The 20530-nt window shown below is 35.1% G+C and overlaps 2 protein-coding genes across 2 annotated transcripts in view; one reads left to right on the forward strand and one right to left on the reverse strand.

Annotated features, from left to right (window-relative positions):
• The window catches only part of LOC106082551 (E3 ubiquitin-protein ligase MYLIP), a 43967-nt gene extending 35272 nt beyond the window's left edge, over nt 1–8695 (reverse strand). Inside the window, exon 1 of the mRNA XM_013245125.2 lies at nt 7645–8695. Within this exon, the coding sequence (XP_013100579.2) occupies nt 7645–7731 (87 nt within the window). The 5' untranslated portion in view covers nt 7732–8695. The remainder of the gene's footprint in view (nt 1–7644) is intronic.
• The window catches only part of LOC106082552 (uncharacterized), a 94893-nt gene that overhangs the window by 40036 nt on the left and 34327 nt on the right, over nt 1–20530 (forward strand). The window contains exon 2 of the mRNA XM_013245127.2: nt 19082–19219. The gene's annotated coding sequence lies outside the window, so the exon portion shown is untranslated. The remainder of the gene's footprint in view (nt 1–19081; nt 19220–20530) is intronic.

Genomic DNA, 20530 nt, shown 5'->3' on the forward strand with positions numbered 1-20530 from the left:
TAAATATAATCTTTTAATTATTATCAGCTAACCTAATTATAAAATAGTACTTGATACAAATATGGATTAGAGATTTAAGTGGGTATTGATTAGTGCTTACAGGTGGGAAACACATTCATTCCCCTTTTCTCTATGTTTCTCTAGTATCTAAACTCTCTGATATAGTGACTCAACTACTTATATATATATATATATATATATATATATATATATATATATATATATATATATATATATATATATATATATATATATATATATATATATATGGAGCTGAAAAGGGCCTTTGAGACATAATCATACATATATTCTCTATTAGCCATCTGGCATTGAAGTACATCGCTTTTCGCTACCTTTTATTAGGTTAGCATGGCTCAATAATAGAAGGCTACGTCAGTTGCCGAAATCAAAAACAGAAGCCATCTGGCATTGTTATGGACCGCTTTTCGCTACTTTTTATTAGGTTAGTATGGCTCTATAATGGTTACGTTAGTTGCCGAAATTAAAAAATGGAAAGACCCCATGAACATTGCAATGTGCTCATACCGAACATTTTGTTACGGAACAGCGGGGATGCTTCTCTCATATCCAGTGTTGCCAGTATTGGGAATTTCTCTCCACATTGGGAATTTTTCCGAAAATGGGGACGAAATTTTTGACTTGGAGACTTGAAGGGGATTCGGAGCAAAAATTGACAATTTATTTGGAGAGAAATTTTTGGTGCAAAATTTTGTATTGTACCTCTACTCTTTTTTATACCCACCACCATAGGATGGGGGTATACTAACTTCGTCATTCCGTTTCTATAACATCGAAATATAGCTCCGAGAGCCCAATAAATATATGTATGTATTCTTGATCGCCATAATGTTTTTAGTCGACCTATCCATGTTCGTTCATCTGTCCGTGAGTCTGTCGAAAGCATACAAGCTTTCTAAAAATAAATAAAGCTAGGCGCTTGAAACTTTGCACAAATACTTCCTATTGGTGTAGGTCGATTGGCATTGTAAATGGGCCATATCGGTTCATGTTTTGATATAGCTCCCATATAAACCGATTTCCAGTTTATACTTCCTGAGCCTCTAGAGAGCGCAATTCTTATTCTATTTGGCTGAAATTTTGTACTTTGACGCATTAAACAGATGTGCCAAGTAGAGATGTGCACGTGAGTAGTCGTGTCACGCACGAGTCATTTGATTCTTGACAACTGAGAGAAATGCTGCCAAAATAGAATAGATTATATTTCAGCGTCAAGACGCTTTTAAGCGTCACATTTTGTCATCTTGAATATTCATGGGGCCTTTCCACTTTTTGTTTGCGACAATTAACATAACCTTCTATTAGTGAAACCTGAAACAATCCCATTGTGATTCAGGATTCACTGAATAAGGTTAAGCCAAGCGATCAGCCGATATACTTTTTTTTAATATTTGGCAGTACTTGGCATTGAGGATGTCAACTTGTTCGCTTTTTACATTCATTCTTTGTTTACGTTTTCTCCTATATGATGACATTTTCAATCGTCAGATTTGACATCCTTAATGATGTTTATGGGGCCTATCCACTTTGTGTTTTTGCATGTGACCTAACCTTCTATTAGTGAATCCTGATTGTGATTAAACCCATAATTAAATCTTGTGGATATTTCTCGCAAATTTACTAATATTTTAATATTCCCATGCACCAGCACGTGCTTCTAATCTCCCACAAAAGTTTAAAGCTAAAGAAAAAAAATGTAGGTTCGATAACCCCATATTGAACTTCCTTTGAAAAAAAAGCAAAAGCTAAATTTGAAATGCTGATATAAACATTTCTACAATTAGAAAAATCTAATCAGAAGAAAGTGTTTTTTTTTCTGTTTTTAGACTCTCGCTAATGCAAGGAAATTATAAAAAAAAGTAAAATCATCAAAATTTTGACTTTTAGCCAGCCAAATGTTAGACATTTTACTGGCTAGTATATACTTTGTAGTTTTGTTGTTTTTGTTGCCTTTTTGTCTACGTCTATTGTTATAATTCCGTCAATCATTGTCATGTGGTCTGCCAGTCTGGCTGCGTTTTCTTATCATGACTGCCTGTTAAGAGTCATTTGCAGTTGCTGCAATTGCTAAATGCCGGCTTGGTAACATTTCTAATCAATTATTAATTTACATATAGTAGTTTTTTTCGTTTTTTTTTAATTTAATGCATGCAAAGTAGTTTGCATGTTAACCATACAGTGTTACTATTAGAATGCAAGTCCCCAAACTATGGCATGACAAGGCTCTATTAGAAAAAAATAAAATGGTTCATTTCTATCATCAATCAATAGCGAGAGTTTTTGGCAACCATGAGCCATGGGGAGGGGGCGGCAGCCGACTAAAACAAAACATCAATTAATTCTAGGAAATATGACATTTGTGCTAATGTTAAGTACCCTCCATCATCAATTATTACTACCTATAAAAGGGCAAGTTAATTTGGAATACATTTTTGTTTGACATTAATACAATATGTTGACTAAGCTCAAAACAACAACAATCCATATATTGTTCAACCTAGTTCTACGTAGTGGTGTTCCTTAATCACTTGACTTGATGTACAATACCCTCAAAGAACTTTGTTTTTTTTTTTATTTATTAGCCCACCTTTATTTACATCATAGCTTCGTTCTTTATTTTGTTATTGCATGTTTAATTATTGTTCTATTCTATTTCAAGAAGACAAAAAAAAACTCTATAAATCATTACAGCTAGATAATGCATTTTCGACTTTGTACTACCACCAATTGAGTAATCATCAATCAATGGATTTGTTTTGTCTGCATAAAACGCCATTCAACACCAAAATGTATAGGTGTAGTAAAACGGGAAGCCTTCTTTTGTCATTTAATTGTAACAACGACAATTAAATGTGAAGGGTCTTCAATCATGTATATATACTACTGCATTATACCTAGTTTATGGTGTTTATTTTGAGACACAAAGTTTTAGTTTTATGGCCATCTGGACTTAAAATCCTTTATCTTTATAGACTAATCAGCGTTCTAAGTAACGAAGGATTAATGATTAGATGCCTTATAGATGTCATTAAACCCAATTGCCTCATAAATATATACAGAAATTAATTAGCCCATTCAACCTTAAATTAATACGGTTTTGCAATTGAAATTTTCTGTGTACAAAAACACACATGTATGTGTCAACGTTGGCCATATGAGCCAACGTTACCCATAATATTTTATGGCTCATCGCAATATTGACCCAATTGTTTTTTACTGATAATTACCTTAAATCAGTTTTTTGTGCTTCATATATATGTATATTTTCCTTTTTATTTCATATATTTTTCTGACTTGCTGTCCATATGAATCATATAGAGATAATAATATAAAATGTATGTTAATTGGGAACATGTGTGATTCGGTAGCTAGTATTCAGTTGAAGTTAATTAATATGCCTTTAAATTAAAGTAACTTTGTCGGTATGATTAATACATTACCTCCTACATATACCCAAAGTGGAAAAATGTATAGCCTGTAAGTGCTATAGGTTGATATCTAATGAGGTATTATCTTTTACTACCTCAATATTTAAAGTTACATATTTGCTATTAATAACTGGCAATTCATAAGCTCTTTTCGATGAATCAAAATAGTATGGATAATGGATGATAAATGCTTTGTATTGCTTTCAGGTTACACAGATCAGTTTAATCACATGCCGAAAAAGAGTGGAAAGCCCCCATGAAGATTGTGTTTGATAAAAAACGGAAAATGTAAATAAAGAACAAATTGACAGCTTTGGCAGCGAAAACAGTAAAAAATCAAAAACTTTTTATTGGCTGATTGCTTTTTTTCACCTTACCAACTCTTAAAACGATTATTTGGTATTTTTCGTACAAATTTTATTTTTTTTTTGGGAATTTTTTTTTTATAATAGTATTTTTTAATTTAATGATATGTTCACCTCCACTACAAAGTAGCATTACTTGCCGAGATCAAAAAGTGGAAAGGCACCATGAACATCAAATGTCACAAATAAAACAAAACGTAAACAAACATCTAACCCAGGATTCACAGGATTCACAAACAGGAGGTTAGATCACTTCCATAAACATAAAGTGGATAGGCACCATGAATATCATTAAGGATGTCAAATCTGAGGATTGATGCTTGCAAATTATCACTTTTTTCTACGTATTGTTTCGACAAGGTGGCAAACAGTGCTACCACCTAATGTCAAACAAAGTAGCACTCGGTACATTTTTCGCCTTTTATTTTAGCCCTTCGAGGCTTGTGTATCCAGTACCAAAATAAAACACAGCAAATGAATAACTTAACAACTTTAATGGCAAAACTGTAAAAAGTTATAATTTCATTACCTTCTTTAGTGTACCCTGCGAATTGATTTTGTTATGACAGTGTTTTTGAAGCTGTTCTACTGTTATATTGTTTCTATAATACTGTTATACTGGTTATAAGAAACACTTATACTGTACGAAATTATTCTACTGTTTCTACGAAACTATTATACTGTTTCTACGAAACTATTATACTGTTTCTATGAAACGCTTATACTGTTTTTATGAAATTGTTATACCGTTTCTATGAAACTGTTATACTGTTTCTATGAAACTGTTTTACGGTTTCTATGAAACTGTTTTACGGTTTCTATGAAACTGTTTTACGGTTTCTATGAAACTGTTTTACTGTGCCTATGAAACTGTTCATGTGAAACAGTTACATTGTTTCTATGAAACTGTTATACCGGTTTTAAAAAAATCATATACTGTTTCTATGAAATTGTTCTACTGTCATACTTTTTCTATTAAACTGTTATACCGTTGCTATGAAACTATTAAACTTTATTTATTAACATGTGGTACTGTTCATGAAACGTATACTGTTTCTACGTAATTGTTATACTATTTCTATGAAACAGCGATTTTGTTTCTTTTACATTTTTAATGTGGAGTTACATACGAAGAACAGCAAGGATCCGTGTTGGAAAAAAAAATAAAAAAAAGGTACACACAAAGAAATTGGTCTGCTTTTATCAGCAAAATCTGCCTGTTGATATTAAATTAAAAAGTTTGGAATGAATCCATACAAAACTTTTTAACTTCTAACAACAATTGAAGCATTTGCAATAAATTAATAAAAAAAATCCAATTTTAAGAGTTGATTTTATGTTTAAAAGCATAAATATAATAGCAGTAGTTTTTTGTCTGGGTTTATTTAAATTCGCCCAAATATTGGCAGATTTAAGAAATTTGCAGAAAGCTTTTTTTTCCTTTTTATCATTAAAAACAGCAGAAATTGTTTGCTGTTTTCGTAAAACATTACTGCTGTCCCATTTTCAGCAGACTTTCTGCTGCTACAGTAAGCATTTTTGTTGTTTTTAGTGTAAGTTTGTATTGTGTAACCGACTTTGGGTTTGCCTACTCTTAAAAAATTGCTTTCCAATATTTAAAATCGTTTTATTATACCCAATTTAAACAACATTGAAATTACCATTGCCAATTATGAAAATAAGCTGATTATTAGATATTTGGATGGCTCAACAAATGTTGTCCTTTCCCAATACCTGGATACATTGGACTAGACAGTACTTTGTAATGATTTCATATACACGTTCAGTGTTATCTGAAAGTATTTGAAGTTTTATTTTTAGTGATATTTTCAAAGTAACTTGTTAATCATTGCCCATACGCACACACACCCATTTATTGTTATCATCAAAGAATTTGAAGTGATAGTTTCAAAGGTTCATCATTTTGTTTGTTATACAATTAGAAGGTAGGTATTAATGATTGAAAATGATAACTACCATTTCATTTGTATGCTGGTTTCGTTTCATTGCTTACTTTTCTGATAAGATAAGATTTCTTTGCGAATTATTTCGCCAAAAGAGATTACAGAACAACAATGCAATTAAAAGTGTTTTGTACAGACCACCCTAAACGACTAAGCGAGCTGTTTAGAGATATGAGCTCAACGATTTTATTTCCAAGGCTGCACATGGTTGGTGGGGGTTATGCTTATCAAAATATTTTAGTGCTGAATGCTATAAGATTGGACTCCTTCTAAAATATATAATTTGTGGTCTTTTAATCGCAATATTTGTTAATTTTTTTTAACCCATTTATACATGTGTTTTAAAACGAATTTAGGTAGCGATATTTAAAAACAAATTGTAGCAGATAGACCTTTAGACTATACACTCCTAGTTTAAATTGCTAGCTAGCAATGTGAAGGAAGACATTGCTGTCATATAAGGGATCAATGTCGAACTTTCAATGGTATAAGTACGGTAAATTCAAGGTTAGTCATGCTTTTGCATGTAGCTCAATTGTATTTTATTTAGCATGCTAGTGAGGTACAGAGAAGTTCTGTTTTTAAGAGGCTCATTAGTTTAAAATAAAATACTACTTTATAATATATAACAATCTTTTATATAAAGTTAAAGAAGTTAAATTTTTTGGAGTCTGACATCACTTTTGTGGGTGTGGAAAAGTTTGATTGTTTTGAGATTTTTTCTATAAACTACACTTAAGCCAACATAAGAAGGGTACTCTGTTCTATATTCGGAATAGTTGTGAACAACTTTAGCAAAATATCTTTATTTGTTGAAACATATAACACCAGGATTAATTGTTTCTAACACATCTCTTATCCTAAGCTTAGAAAAAGCATTTATTTATTTCACAAATGTATCACTTAGTATTTCTTATATGGAGTTTGACGGTTATTCATGTTAAAAGATGAACAGATTTCCAACCCTTTTTTAATTGCCATATTCAAGTCTTTATGTATTCAACAAAGCATGGTAACCCTGTAGATTAGATTGTATTGACATATAACGGAGACATAGTGGAATCGACACCGAACCAGGGTGTCAAGAAGAAGAAGAAGGAGACATATTAATAACTGTTAAATATCGTGGCATATGTTGTTGTTGTAATCAATTTAGATTGATTGATACGATTGTGTGTGTGTGTGTTTGTAGGGGTAAGGGATACAAATTAGGCTAATGGCGAATAGTTTTATCGTTTTTTTATTAATTAATATTCTATATGTCAATGCCATATATGGAATTTGATATAAATTATAACACTTGTTGATAAGATTAAAGATATCTACCATCAAATTCTTGGTTATGAAATGTGTTCTCTTAACGTACAAACACACACATACAAACTCTTAATAATGATGAATATTTTAATGCTTTTGCCTCTTTCTTATTTTCCCCCCTATTATGACCCAATTAATGTTTGTACAAGTATCTCATAACAAGTGAGGGTGGCGGTAATTCTGTATTTAAGCGGTGCAGGGAGGTTTGTTGAAACGTACTCATTCGCCTCGGAAAAAGTTAACAAACCAAAGCTGGCGGTAAATGCGTTCATACTCGTGCTGGAGTGAATGTGAGCGAATGAGCAACAACCATTGTGGTGGTTGTGTGTGGTGTAAAAAAAAACACAAAAATAAATTCTGAACTTTGGACTCGGGTGAAATAAAAGACATTTATGAAGCCGTTCTTTGCACACCTATTTTTCTTTGTTGTTGTTAACCTCACCGATGGATGGTTGATTTGGCATTATGGCATAATTCCAGTAGCTAATAATTTTATGAATATTATTCTTGTATTCTTGCACAATTATTTACCTTTTCTAAGCATTCTTGACCAATTGCTTTGGGATCCCATTTGACGGCCTGTTGGGTGCCGTTAGGCAAATTCACAATACACCACATTTTCGGTATCTCGTTTTGATGGTTATCCTTTGTTATTGATAAATATGTGTGTAGTTAGAAATTTGTGGTATGTGTAGTTATATTTAGGTAGGTAGAGAAGTAGCACTCGACAATGGTTGCCTTTTGTTGTTGTTGTTGCAATTTTGCAGCTGGCTGACTAGATGAATAGATAATGAATGTGTGTGATTCAGTATCTCTCAGTTGTATGGCGGCGCACTTCTTTTGGATGCGTTTTTTTCCTTTTGTAATTTTAGCACTACTAAATTCGTGCGTTGCTGTTGTTGCTGGCGCCTGTTGAATTTTGTATTCTCTCGCCAAAGAAATGCCACAGGTTAAAGTTGATTTTTTTTGTTATTTTGAAATGTTGTTGGTGTGGTAATTTCTGTTTGCTATGCTGCTGCTTTAGTTGGTATGAAGTTTTGTTTATTATTTCCTTCTATAATTCTGCTAGGCTAGCTTTTTTTTAATATGGTAGGGAAAAGGTTTTTTTGGGGTTGCTCTAAGTATTTGGTCTATAAATGTTGGATTTTATATAGCCACAACGTCGTTTGTAAAAGCGTATGTTTATGAAAGAGCTCAAAGTTCCCATTTAAAATTTTATTAAAATGTCACCACTTTGGTTTAGTTATTTCACAATTTATAATATTAGAATTTAATACTTTTTGTTGAGTCCTACGTAAGTTTTGCCAATAGGTCTTTTGTTTTGGATTTTTTTGGGAAATATTTTTTTTCAAGTTTTTCACTTTGTTATAATTCACAGACACTTTTTTATTAATATATTTATTTTTTTAGTTTTATATTTTCAACACTGTCTGTTGTTCTTTTGTATTTCATAATTGAATAACTTGGTCAATTTCTTTTTTTTCCGTAAATTTTACCAGACGTTATTCAAACGAACTCATTAACTTTTAAATGAACGAACGCGTCCACATTGAACGAAAGCCGAAGTATGAATAAAATTATACTATGCGGTATACTTGCTTGCAAGCTATGAGCGAGCGAACGTAAATGGTATTCAGAGAGCGTAGTCGAACAAAGGTCGCTTAGTGTGAAGTTGCCGCCGTTCACTTTTCGTTTGGTCAGCCGCCGCACAGTGTCGTGTGTTGTAAAGCATGAGTCTCAAATAACAGTAAAAAATATCAATAACGAAGAATGGTAGGAAAAATAGCAATAAATACAGATGATTCAAGCAAATTTGAGATCCTATTAGTTGAAAAGTATACCAAATAGGTTTCTATGGACATATAGTGATTAAATGGAAATAGTTGAATAACGGCCTAGACCACTTAATTTTGTTTTTCTTTTTGCCACTCGATTCATAAGCCTAGTACTGACTCTGGCTTTTTGCCCGAACAACTGTCAAAGGGCATTAACAAAAAATGGCGACGAAGAATAGTCAGTTTTAGTGCGAATAAACTTAGTAGTAGGCTGAAAGCAGGGGATTGACAAAGGAAATGTTTCAATGTCTCAATATCTTCACATGTCCTGTACACGCTGTCACTGGTTACAACTATTCTGCATGGCGCACTTATGCAGAATAGGTGCAGTCAGTGACAGCTGTCAAAGCGCATTAAAAAAATGGCAATGGCAAGGCAAGGAAGAATAGTCAGTTTTCGTGCGAATAAACTTAGTACTACGCTGAAATTAGGGCATTGACAAAGGAAATGTTTCAATGTCTCAACATTTTCCCCCCACGGTCTATATGGCAGCTTTATATCCATATACAGACCTATCTGGACCTTATTAAACACGGTTCAGCTCATTGTGCCAAGCCTAAGACCTTAAATTGGCAGATCAGTCTATATGGAGGCTATATCAAGATGCCGAAAACATGTTGTCTTGGCATAGGCGGAGCGATAAGGACTACCCCCACTAGGGTACGGGAGACTATTCTAGGTATCCGACCCATTGACACACAGATTAAGTATGAGACAGCCACTGCGGCTATGAGACTTAAGGCGATGGGAGAATGGATTGAGAATGAAAGCGACTCATACCATCGCGAAATAATCGAATCGGCGACGATAGGGAGTAAGGAAGGGAAGAGGTTTCCGATCGAGTACCTGAGACGATATTTGAAGTCGAGTGCGAGGCACTGCTGCCAGCGGCACAGTCTTGAATTGACGGTATTGCCCTAGTATTGCCATCTGGAAGATAAAGTTACACGGATGGATCAAAGCTAGGGGACAGAGTAAGCCTGGGGATCTATATTGAGAGCACAAGGACTTAGATCTGTTTTAGACTACCTGACCTTAAAACGGTCCTACGGGCGGTGATCCGGGAATCGATCACGGAATACGTGAATTGGTGTGGTGTGGTGCTAACACGAGTACGTCGAGTGTGAACATTTTTACGGGCAGTAAAACTGCCATAAGGGTAATAGCCAGGACGGTTAGATCACGAACAGTCTTGGAATGTAAGGATAATAACGCCTTTTCTGACGATGGCACGATCCGCATCGTTTGGTTGTCGGGCCATAGCGGAGTAACTGAAAATGAAAGGGCAGACGATTTGGCGGTGAAAGCCAGAGAACTGCCGTCAATAAACTTGGTTAACCCGAACCCTGACCATAAAATGGTCCTGACCTAAAATGGTCCTAAAATGAACTGCCTGACCATAAAATGGTCCTACGAGCGGTGATCCGGGCGATCACGGAATACGTGAGGTGGTGTGGTGCTAACACGAGTACGTGGAGTGTGAACATTTTTACGGGCAGTAAAATTACCATAAGGGCAATAACAACCAGGACGGTAAGATCACGAACAGTCTTGGAATGTAAGGTGAATAACGCCTTTTCTGAGGATAGCGGAGTAACTGGGTATGAAAGAGCAGACGATTTGGCGGTGAAGGCTAGAGAACTGCAGTCAATAAACTTGGTTAACGCGAAGACTTTCGGGTCGACGCAGTCCAAGTTAATGGCGTGAGCGACGAATGCGTATACAACCCAGTGGAACAGCTAAACGGTCGGTAGGACGGCAAAAATCCTATAGGGAGACCCAGATCGTGAGAAGACGAGGCTATTACTGCAAGGTAGCAAGAAGGAGGTCAGTATAGCTATTGGTATCATAACGGGACACATAGGACTTCGAGCTCACTTATGTAAAATCGGTGCGGCAAGTGATAGCATGTGTAAAGCATGCGGAGAAGATGATGAGGCGTTGGAGAATTTCCTTTGTCATTGCCCGGCTTTCGGACCTAACAGTTATCGGCACTTAGGTGGGGAAACAATACCAGACTTGAAGCAACTTAGGGGTGTGGTATGCAAAACAATTAAGGATTTTGTAAGTAGCACGGAATTCCTAACTTAGATTTTCTTTTTCGAGTTTACTTTTTTAAAGCGTACAACAAGCCGATTACTGGCTTAGGTGTATGTGCATAGTGGAATGGGGCGGATTAATATCCACATCCTCTTTTCAACCTAACCTAACCTAACCTATATCAAGATATAGTCCTATATGGCCCATTCTCAAATTTATCGTGCCTGTGGACAAAAAAAAAAAGAATCTGTGCAAAGTTTCAACTCAATATCCCTATTTTTAAAGACTGTAGCGTGATTTCAACAGACAGACGGACGGACATGGCTAGATCGACTTAAAATGTCATGGCGTTGACGAATATATTGGGTTGCCCAAAAAGTAATTGCGGATTTTTCATATAGTCGGCGTTGACAAATTTTTTCACAGCTTGTGACTCTGTAATTGCATTCTTTCTTCTGTCAGTTATCAGCTGTTACTTTTAGCTTGCTTTAGAAAAAAAGTGTAAAAAAGGTGTATTTGATTAAAGTTCATTCTAAGTTTTATTAAAAATGCATTTACTTTCTTTTAAAAAATCCGCAATTACTTTTTGGGCAACCCAATATATACTTAATGGGGTCTTAGACGAATATTTTGAGATGTTACAAACGGAATGACTGGATTAGTACACCCCATCCTATGGTGGTGGGTATAAAAAACAAAGATATTTTGTTAAAGTTTTTCACAACTATTGCGAAAGCAGAACCGAGTATACTGCTTAAAGAAAAAATCTTTATACCTTAAATAAAAGCGCATACCCCTATATACTCCACATCCTTTTTTGTAAAGAACTTATGTCCTTGTCTCGTTTTTTAACATTCTTTTCTTTAGGTTGTTATCTATTTATCCCTAAAAATTAGTTGCATACCCTTCAACAGTAATTAGAAACACAAACCAAAAGATTGCACTAATGCTGTACTGACACACATGCCGTTCTTTACAAAGCAGATACAAATCTTAAGCCTGATTTGTGTCTCTAACCATAGGGCAAACCAAAGACATCTGAATGTGACCAATAGCAGGTGGGAAGCAGCCCGCCAAAAATTTAAAAACACAACAGATGTGTTTATCGAAAGAAAAGATGAAATGAATGGAAATATTCGTATTGTTGAAAGACAATGGGTACATAGCTAAGCAGCTGATGGTATTTCATCAGACGATGAAACCTGAGCACACCTTTTATCGAAAATCTCGAATGAATCATCTTTGTGTTATACAGCATGAGGAATTTCTTTTCAAAACATACTTAAATTATTTTTTACTCATACAAGCCGCAAAACTAGGAGTAATGTGCTGAAAAACTTGCATGGCTTGTAAATTTTTTTCTTTCAAGAATTTATTATATGTTTGTAAGGATCAAACCACTGTAGCGCAGAGGTTAGCATGTCCGCATATGGCGCTGAACGCCTGGGTTCGAATCCAGGTAAGACCATCAGAAAAAATTTTCAGCGGTGGTTTTCCCCTCCTAATGCTGGCAATATTTGTGAGGTACTATGCCATGCAAAAACTTCTCTTCAAAGAGGTGTCGCACTGCGGCTCGCCGTTCGGGCTCGGCTCCTTTTCATTGACCTTAAACTTGAATCGGACGTCACTCATTGATATGTGAGAAGTGAGAGCCCCTGTTCCTTAATAAAACGTTCATGGACAAATTTTGCAACTTGCAAGGGTCAAACAACTCGGTTATCAAAATCGATCTTCTGGTTTTCATTAAAACAATTTTTTGCTGTTCTCCCATATAAAACAAACGAATTGTTCGCACCCATTGTTTCTGGGCCAGAACTTTTTAGAATTTTTCTTTGACTACGATTTGGCCAAGCGCCAAAATTGATCCATCCGTTATGTACACCATATCGGGAAGCCTAATTATGCAGCTATTCGTATATGAGGCATTCTCCCAAAAAACAAAGCAATCTAAAAAAAAAGTGCTCATATTGTTTTGGTACTATTGGGTTGCCCAAAAAGTAATTGCGGATTTTTTAAAAGAAAGTAAATGCATTTTTAGTAAAACTTAGAATGAACTTTAATCAAATATACTTTTTTTTACACTTTTTTCTAAAGCAATCTAAAAGTAACAGCTGATAACTGACAGAAGAAAGAATGCAATTACAGAGTCACAAGCTGTGAAAAAATTTGTCAACGCCGACTATATGAAAAATCCGCAATTACTTTTTGGGCAACCCAATATATATATTTTTTTAGTAGGTTAGGTTAGATTGAAAAGAGGGTGCAGATATTAATCCGCCCATACCACTATGGATATACACCTAACCCAGTAATCGGCTTGTTGTGCGCTCTAAATACTAAAAAGTAACCTCGAAAAAGAAAATCTAAGTTAGGAATTCCGTGCTTCTTACAAAATCCTTAATTGTTTTGCATACCACACCCCTAAGTTGCTTCAAGTCTGGTATTGTGTCTCCACTTAAGTGCCGGTTTCTGTTAGAGGCGAAAGCTGGGCAATGACAAAGGAAATGCTCCAACGTCTCATCATCTTCCCCGCATGCTCTACACATGCTATCACCTGCCGCACCGATTTTACACAAGTGAGCTCGAAGTCCTATGTGACCAGTTATGATACCAATAGCTATACTGACCTCCTTCTTGCTACCTTGCAGTAATAGCCTCGTCTTCTCACGATGTGGATCCGCCCATAGGATTTTCGCCGTCCTATCAACCGTTTCGCTGTTCCACAATGTTACATGCGCATTCATCGCCCACTCCCTTAACTCGGACTGCGTCGACCTGAAAGGCTTCGGCATTGACGGCAGTCCTCAGGCCTTCAACGCCAAATCGTCTGTTCTTTCACTTCCCCTTACTCCGTTATGGCCCGGCACCCAAACGATGCGGATTTTGCCTTGCTCAGAGAAGGCGTTAATCTCCTTTTTACACTGCAAGACTGTTTGTGACTTTACCGTCCTGATTGTCATTGCCCCTATGGGAACTTTACTGTCGGTAAAGAAGTTCACACTCGACGTCCTCGCTTTAGCATCACACCACTTCTCGCATTTCGTGATCGCCCGGATCTCTGCCTGCAGAGCCGTATTATGATCAGACAGTCTTAAACAGATCTCAGTCCCTGGGTTCGCAATGTAAACCCCCAGGCCCACTGTGTCCTCTAGCTTTAATCCATTCGTCTAACATGATCTTCCAGATGGCAATACCAGGGTTCCGTCAATCCAAAACTTTGCCGATGGCAGCAGTGCCTCGCACTCCACTTCAAGGTTCATCTCAGGTATCCGATTGGAAACCTCTTTCTTTCCTTTCAGGTTTCCTATCGTCACCTCGATTATGCCGCGATGGTATGAGCTGCTCACCATCCCCAATCCATTCTCCCATCGCCTTAAGTCTCATAGCCACAGTGGCTGCCTCACACTTAATATGTATTATGGACATATAAAAACTTAAAGAAAGAGTATGAATTTAGGTTCGTGTGTTGCAGGGCTGCCACTCTGTCAGGATATAAAACTTTTAGCAGAAAAATGTTCAAACCACTATATAACTTTAATACAAATGAATGGATTTAAAAACGCCTTAAGAGTTTTTTGTGCAAAATTTTCTAAATTTTAAAAATATGTACCAGAAATTTTCTAAAAAAAATTTTTTTCAAAAAAAAAAAAAAAGTTAAGGAAAAAAAACCTTTAAAATTTTTAATCCTTTATGTCTCCTTCGATTTTTTTCTACTACGCCTCACCTTTCTACCCGAAAAAATGAATTTTGGAACAGCCATATTTGTAAGAGATACAAATTAATTAATCTGGCCACCCTAAAAATGGTCCACATCGGGCCATATATAGATATAGCTGCTATATAGACTGACTTATCGATTTAAGGTTGCGTTTATCACCCTATATTGTTAAAATTTCGAGCAGTGACATTCTGTCCACATCCGCAACGAGTTTGGTCCAGATCAAACTATAGCTGCCATATAAACCGATCTACCAATTAAGGGTCTAAACCCATAAAAACCCTATTTGTTGCCCGATGTCGCTTAAATTTGAAACAGTGAGTTGCACTAGGCCTCTCAATGTCCGAACTGAAAATAGTCCAGATCGGACTAAATTTGCATATAGCTGCCATATAGACCGATTCACCGATGTATGGTCTTAAGCCCATAAAAAGCCTTATTTTTCTATTACGCTGAAATTTAGAGCATTGATTAGGACTAGATTTCGCGTTGTCCGAACCAAATTTGGACCGGATCGGACCATCCTTCGATTTTTTTTAAATAATGCCCCAAAAAGTTTTTTATTACGTCACCTTTCTACCCGACATTTTGGAACAGCCATATTTGTAAGAGATAGAAATTAATTAATCTGGTCACCTCAACTCTCGCAAAGTTCGTCCGATTGTCATAACATCGTCATATGTCTACCGATTCTAACGAAATTTTGCACGAACGATACTATTATGAATCTCCACATTACTTGTGAATTTCATAGAAATCGGTACAGATTTGGATAAAGCTTCCATATATATGTATCACCCGATTTTGACTAATACGTCAATAATTTAGTCATTTCTTGACAGATTCTCTCGAAGTTTTACGCGAAGGATTCTCTTATGACTCCCCACATTACTTGTGAATTTCATAGAAATCGTTCCAGATTTGGATATAGCTCCCATATATATATTTCGCCCGATTTGGACTAATATGTCGGTAGTTTGGTCATTTCTTAACCGATTCTCATGAAATTCTGCAAGAGCGATTCTTTATGACTCCCGACATTATTTGTGAATTGCATAAAAATAGGTCCAGATTTGAATATCGCAACCATATATATGAATCACCCGATGTGGACTAATACATCAATAATTTAGTAATTTCTTAACCGATTCTCCCGAAATTTAGCACAAAGGATTCTCTTATTACTCCCGACATTAATTGTGAATTTCATGGAAATCGGTCCAGATTTGGATATAGGTTCCATATATATGTATCGCCCGGTTTGGACTAATACTTCAATAATTTGGTAATTTCTTAACCGATTCTTTCAAAATTTGGCACGAACAATTCTCTTATTACTTCCGACATTACTTGTGAAGTTCAAAGAAATCGGTCCATATTTCGATATTGCTCCCATATATATGTATCTCCTAATTTGGACTAATATGGCAATACTAAATATATATGGGAGCTAAATCCATATATGGACAGATTTGTATGAAATAAAATTCACCAGTTATGTGGGGAGTCCTAAGAAAATCCCTCATGCAAAATTTCATGAGAATCGGTAGACAAATGACGCTGTTATTACAATCGGACGAACATTGAGAGAGTTGGGGTGACCAGATTAATTATTTTGTATCTCTTACAAATATGGACAGCTAAATTTCCTATGTAGGGTAGAAAAGTGACGAATTAAGGGACATAGGGGGAACAAGGGCATAAAAAATGGAAGCGGCATAAGGGGTTAAATTTTTTATGATTTTTTCTATGATTTTTTTAAAAATTTTTTTTTTAATTTTTTTAAAATTTTTTTTTTTAATTTTTTTTTTAAATTTTTTTTATGATTTTTTTTTTTAATTTTTTTATGATTTTTTGTAATTCTTTTATGATTTTTTGTAATTTTTTTATGATTTTTATTTAATTTTTTTATGATTTTTGTTTTTAATTTTTTTTATGATTTTTTTTTTAATTTTTTTTATGATTTTTTTTTTTATTTTTTTATGATTTTTTTTAAATTTTTTTTTATGATTTTTAAATTTAATTTTGTGATACATAGTTTTAAAATTTAGGAAATTCTGCACAAAAAGCTCTTTAGGCGATTTGAAATCCATTCATTTGTTTTAAAGTTATAGCGGTTTGAACATTTTTCTGGTGAAAAGGGTGACTGAGTGGCAACCCTGCATCACACGGACCAAAATTCATACTCCTTCCATTAGTTTTTACATGTATTAAAACATCTAGTTTTCGTATCCACTTTTGGAGAACATACACTCTTTTATGAAATTCGCAAGCATATATGTACACAGGTAAGTACCGACGTTGAAAATGAAAGTGACATTGACCACTTTACCTTGTCTTAGATAGCTTTTATCCAATTAGTCAACCAAACCTCTTCAATGCTGTTTTTGTCGTATGCATTGACCCTTTAAATGACAGTTACACAAGAGGTTTTTTTTCTATTTCATAGACCACAAAAAAAAATGTATGCATTGTATTTGGGTTGATTTTGTCAGACCTGCCGCTTGCAGACAAAACCTGGGAAGTCATATTCGGTCATATGGAACTTCATAATTAACATTCTAAGGGGCTTCCTAGGGATGAAGCAAACACAAAACTATTGGGTTGCCCAAAAAGTAATTGCGGATTTTTTAAAAGAAAGTAAATGCATTTTTAATAAAACTTAGTATGAACTTTAATCAAATACACCTTTTTTACACTTTTTTTCTAAAGCAAGCTAAAAGTAACAGCTGATAACTGACAGAAGAAAGAATGCAATTACAGAGTCACAAGCTGTGAAAAAATTTGTCAACGCCGATTATATGAAAAATCCGTAATTACTTTTTGGGCAACCCAATAGAAAAAAGGACAATGAAAATAAAATTTATATGCCGAATCTTATATATCCTCCACCATAGCATTTGTCGAGTTCTTTTCCCGGTATCTCTTTTTTAGGCAAATAAAGCATAAAAGAAAAGAATTGCTATGCCATTGAAGCTACACCAAGTTATGAACCGATGCGAACCATAATTCAATTGAATGTTGGTAACCATAGTAGAATTCGAATATGAATTGCGCCCTTTAGAGGCTCAAGAAGTAAAATTGGGCAGATAGGTTTATATGGGAGCTGTATCAGACCATATTTGACACGTATGTTGAAGGTCATGAGAGAAGCCGTTTTACAAAATTTCAGCCTTATCGGATCATAATTGCGCCCTCTACAGGCTCGAGAAGTCAAGATCCAAGATCGGTTTTTATGGCAGCTATATAAGGTTATGGACCGATTTCATCCACTCCAAGCACAGTTGTTGGAAGTCATAGCGAAACACGTCATGCAAAATTTCAGCCAAATTAGGTAAGAATTGCGCAAAATTCCCCAAAACCGACCATGCCTATGCGGGTCTCAAATGAGAGCAATTTGGGAGTGGATTAGGAAAATGACATTAAACGCCCCCCTAACCGTACATATTTCTCGATCATGGCAATTTTGGGTTTAAACGAAAGGTATTTGGGAGTAGAGCACGAATTTGACGTACATATTTGGGCGAAATGTCTGAGGTACCACCCCGCCATAAATAAAACCTTCTTTGAAAGTACAATTTTAACAAATTGTGCTCGATTCTCAAAATGTTTTATAAATAAATTTTTTTAAAAAATTTTCTACAAAATTAAATTTTCGACAAACTTCTTTTGAAGCAAACTTGGTTCAGATATTTACTAAGTCTGACTGCTAACTGCCACTATTGCTTGACCAAAGTTAACCTTATTCCTTGATTCCATGGCCGAGCATTGCAAGTTTCTCTAAGCGCTTTGGTATTGTGCTATTTTTTGGCAGCCTTACACCAAGCTACGAAATTTCTGCCACCACCTTTATCATATTTCTATCGTATTTTCTGTCATTGCTTTTTTGCATAAGCCATAGAAGAGTGTCAGTTCAATGCCTTTCTGGCTGTAGTTTATTTTTCCATTCTCACAACATGACCTAGCCAACATGGGCGTTTATTTTAAAACGTTTAACCATGTCAATGTCGAAGTGTAGCATATCCAGCTTTTGATTACATATATTTTACGAATGGTTTTTTATTTGGAATGCCCAAAGCATTGCCTCATCTGCTTTCGCAAGTATCATGTTTCGATGAAAATATAGCTCGCTTCGATCAAAGAATTACATATTTATTCCACCATTCGTTTTTCACATAAAATGTTTGATATGTCATGTGACAAATACCACGTCTCATGGCACCTTAAGCAAGATTTTGAAAGTAATTCAATTTTGATATTTTATTAAATTTAAATATTTTTATAGAAATCAAATTTTAGAAAAAAATTTTATTAAATGTGCATTTTTTTATAAAATGTAAGTCTTAATTATTTTGTTTCCGTTTTTTTTTTATAGATTTTCGGCTTTGTTGCCTTTGCTGTTTTTAATATGTACAACCTATTTGTGTACTGCCACCTTGCTAAGTAACGGATAGACCGTGATTACACTACACAATTATTTACTATCCAATAAAGATGGCGCTGCTGTAAAGAGGTAGCTATGTTTAGAACCATAGGTTTAGATTTTTATCATGAGCACATAAACACCATAAGCCTGACATTCCTTGGCTATGTAAATGCATAATTTTTCTTTTGTTATGTTATGCTTTATTGCCTGTATTCACGCTGCATTTGCTTCGAAATATCAACATATAACTGGAGAGCCGCAACTACACATTAAAGATGTAGGCAAGCTATTATGCGATGGCAGAGGGTGTTGCCTAACACTTAAAATGGATTGGTAACTCGTTTTCTTTCACCACTCTGAAGTGTTGTATTTTCAAAATATTGCCGTTATCAACATATAACTGGAGAGCCGCAACTACACATTAAAGATGTAGCAAGCTATTATGCGATGGCAGAGGGTGTTGCCTAACACTTAAAATGGATTGGTAACTCGTTTTCTTTCACCACTCTGAAGTGTTGTATTTTCAAAATATTGCCGTTACTTAAATTTTAATTTTGTGTATGTATGTGTGGTGTGTGGTTATTTTGAGTCTTGTCGAATACAAATGTTTGTATTAATGTTTGAAAATCACGATCAAGGCCTTCATTAATGGATATCATAATCATTAGTTTTGGTATATATTCGTATATTTACATATACGATTTTTATATCACTGTCCGTACTTTAATTTATTTTGCACCATAGAATGGGTTTGAAGTAGAGCATTTTCAATTATATATACCAACCCATTAGACAAAATCTTATATATAAAAATCAATTTGTTCGTCTGTTCCGGATAGACTCAAAAACGGCTTAACCGGATTTTCTTGACATTTTAACAGATGTCGCATAATGATCCCGTGGTGAAAATAGGGTACTAAATTTTTTGATAGTGGAAGGGTAGCGAACTGTCTCCCTTACACTAATTTTCAGAAACGCCAGATCTCGGAGATGATGATGGGATTTAAGCGGAAATTTTTTGTAACCTAAATAACCCCTATAGTTACTAAAAAACAAAAATTTGGGATCAAAATTTCGGGTGGGGTGTCTAGGGGGGCTGCACACCCCCAAAAGCCACCAAATATGTATATAACCAATCATGACAATATGCGACTCAAATGAAAGGTATTTAAAAGTAGAAAACGTATCTTATATTCCATTGTGGGGCCAAGTATTTGGGGAACCGAAACAGCCCCCAAAACACCTCTAAATCGGACATATTTATCGACCATGGCAATATGGGGCTCAAATAAAAGGTATTTGAGAGTAGAACACGAATATGATATCCAAGGACCAAGTGTTTGGGGATTTTTAGATCGAAAACCTTTGTTGTTACATTTATATTTACTAGCTTTCCCA

This window comes from Stomoxys calcitrans, chromosome 5, assembly GCF_963082655.1.
Source record: "Stomoxys calcitrans chromosome 5, idStoCalc2.1, whole genome shotgun sequence".
Taxonomy (NCBI): domain Eukaryota; kingdom Metazoa; phylum Arthropoda; class Insecta; order Diptera; family Muscidae; genus Stomoxys; species Stomoxys calcitrans.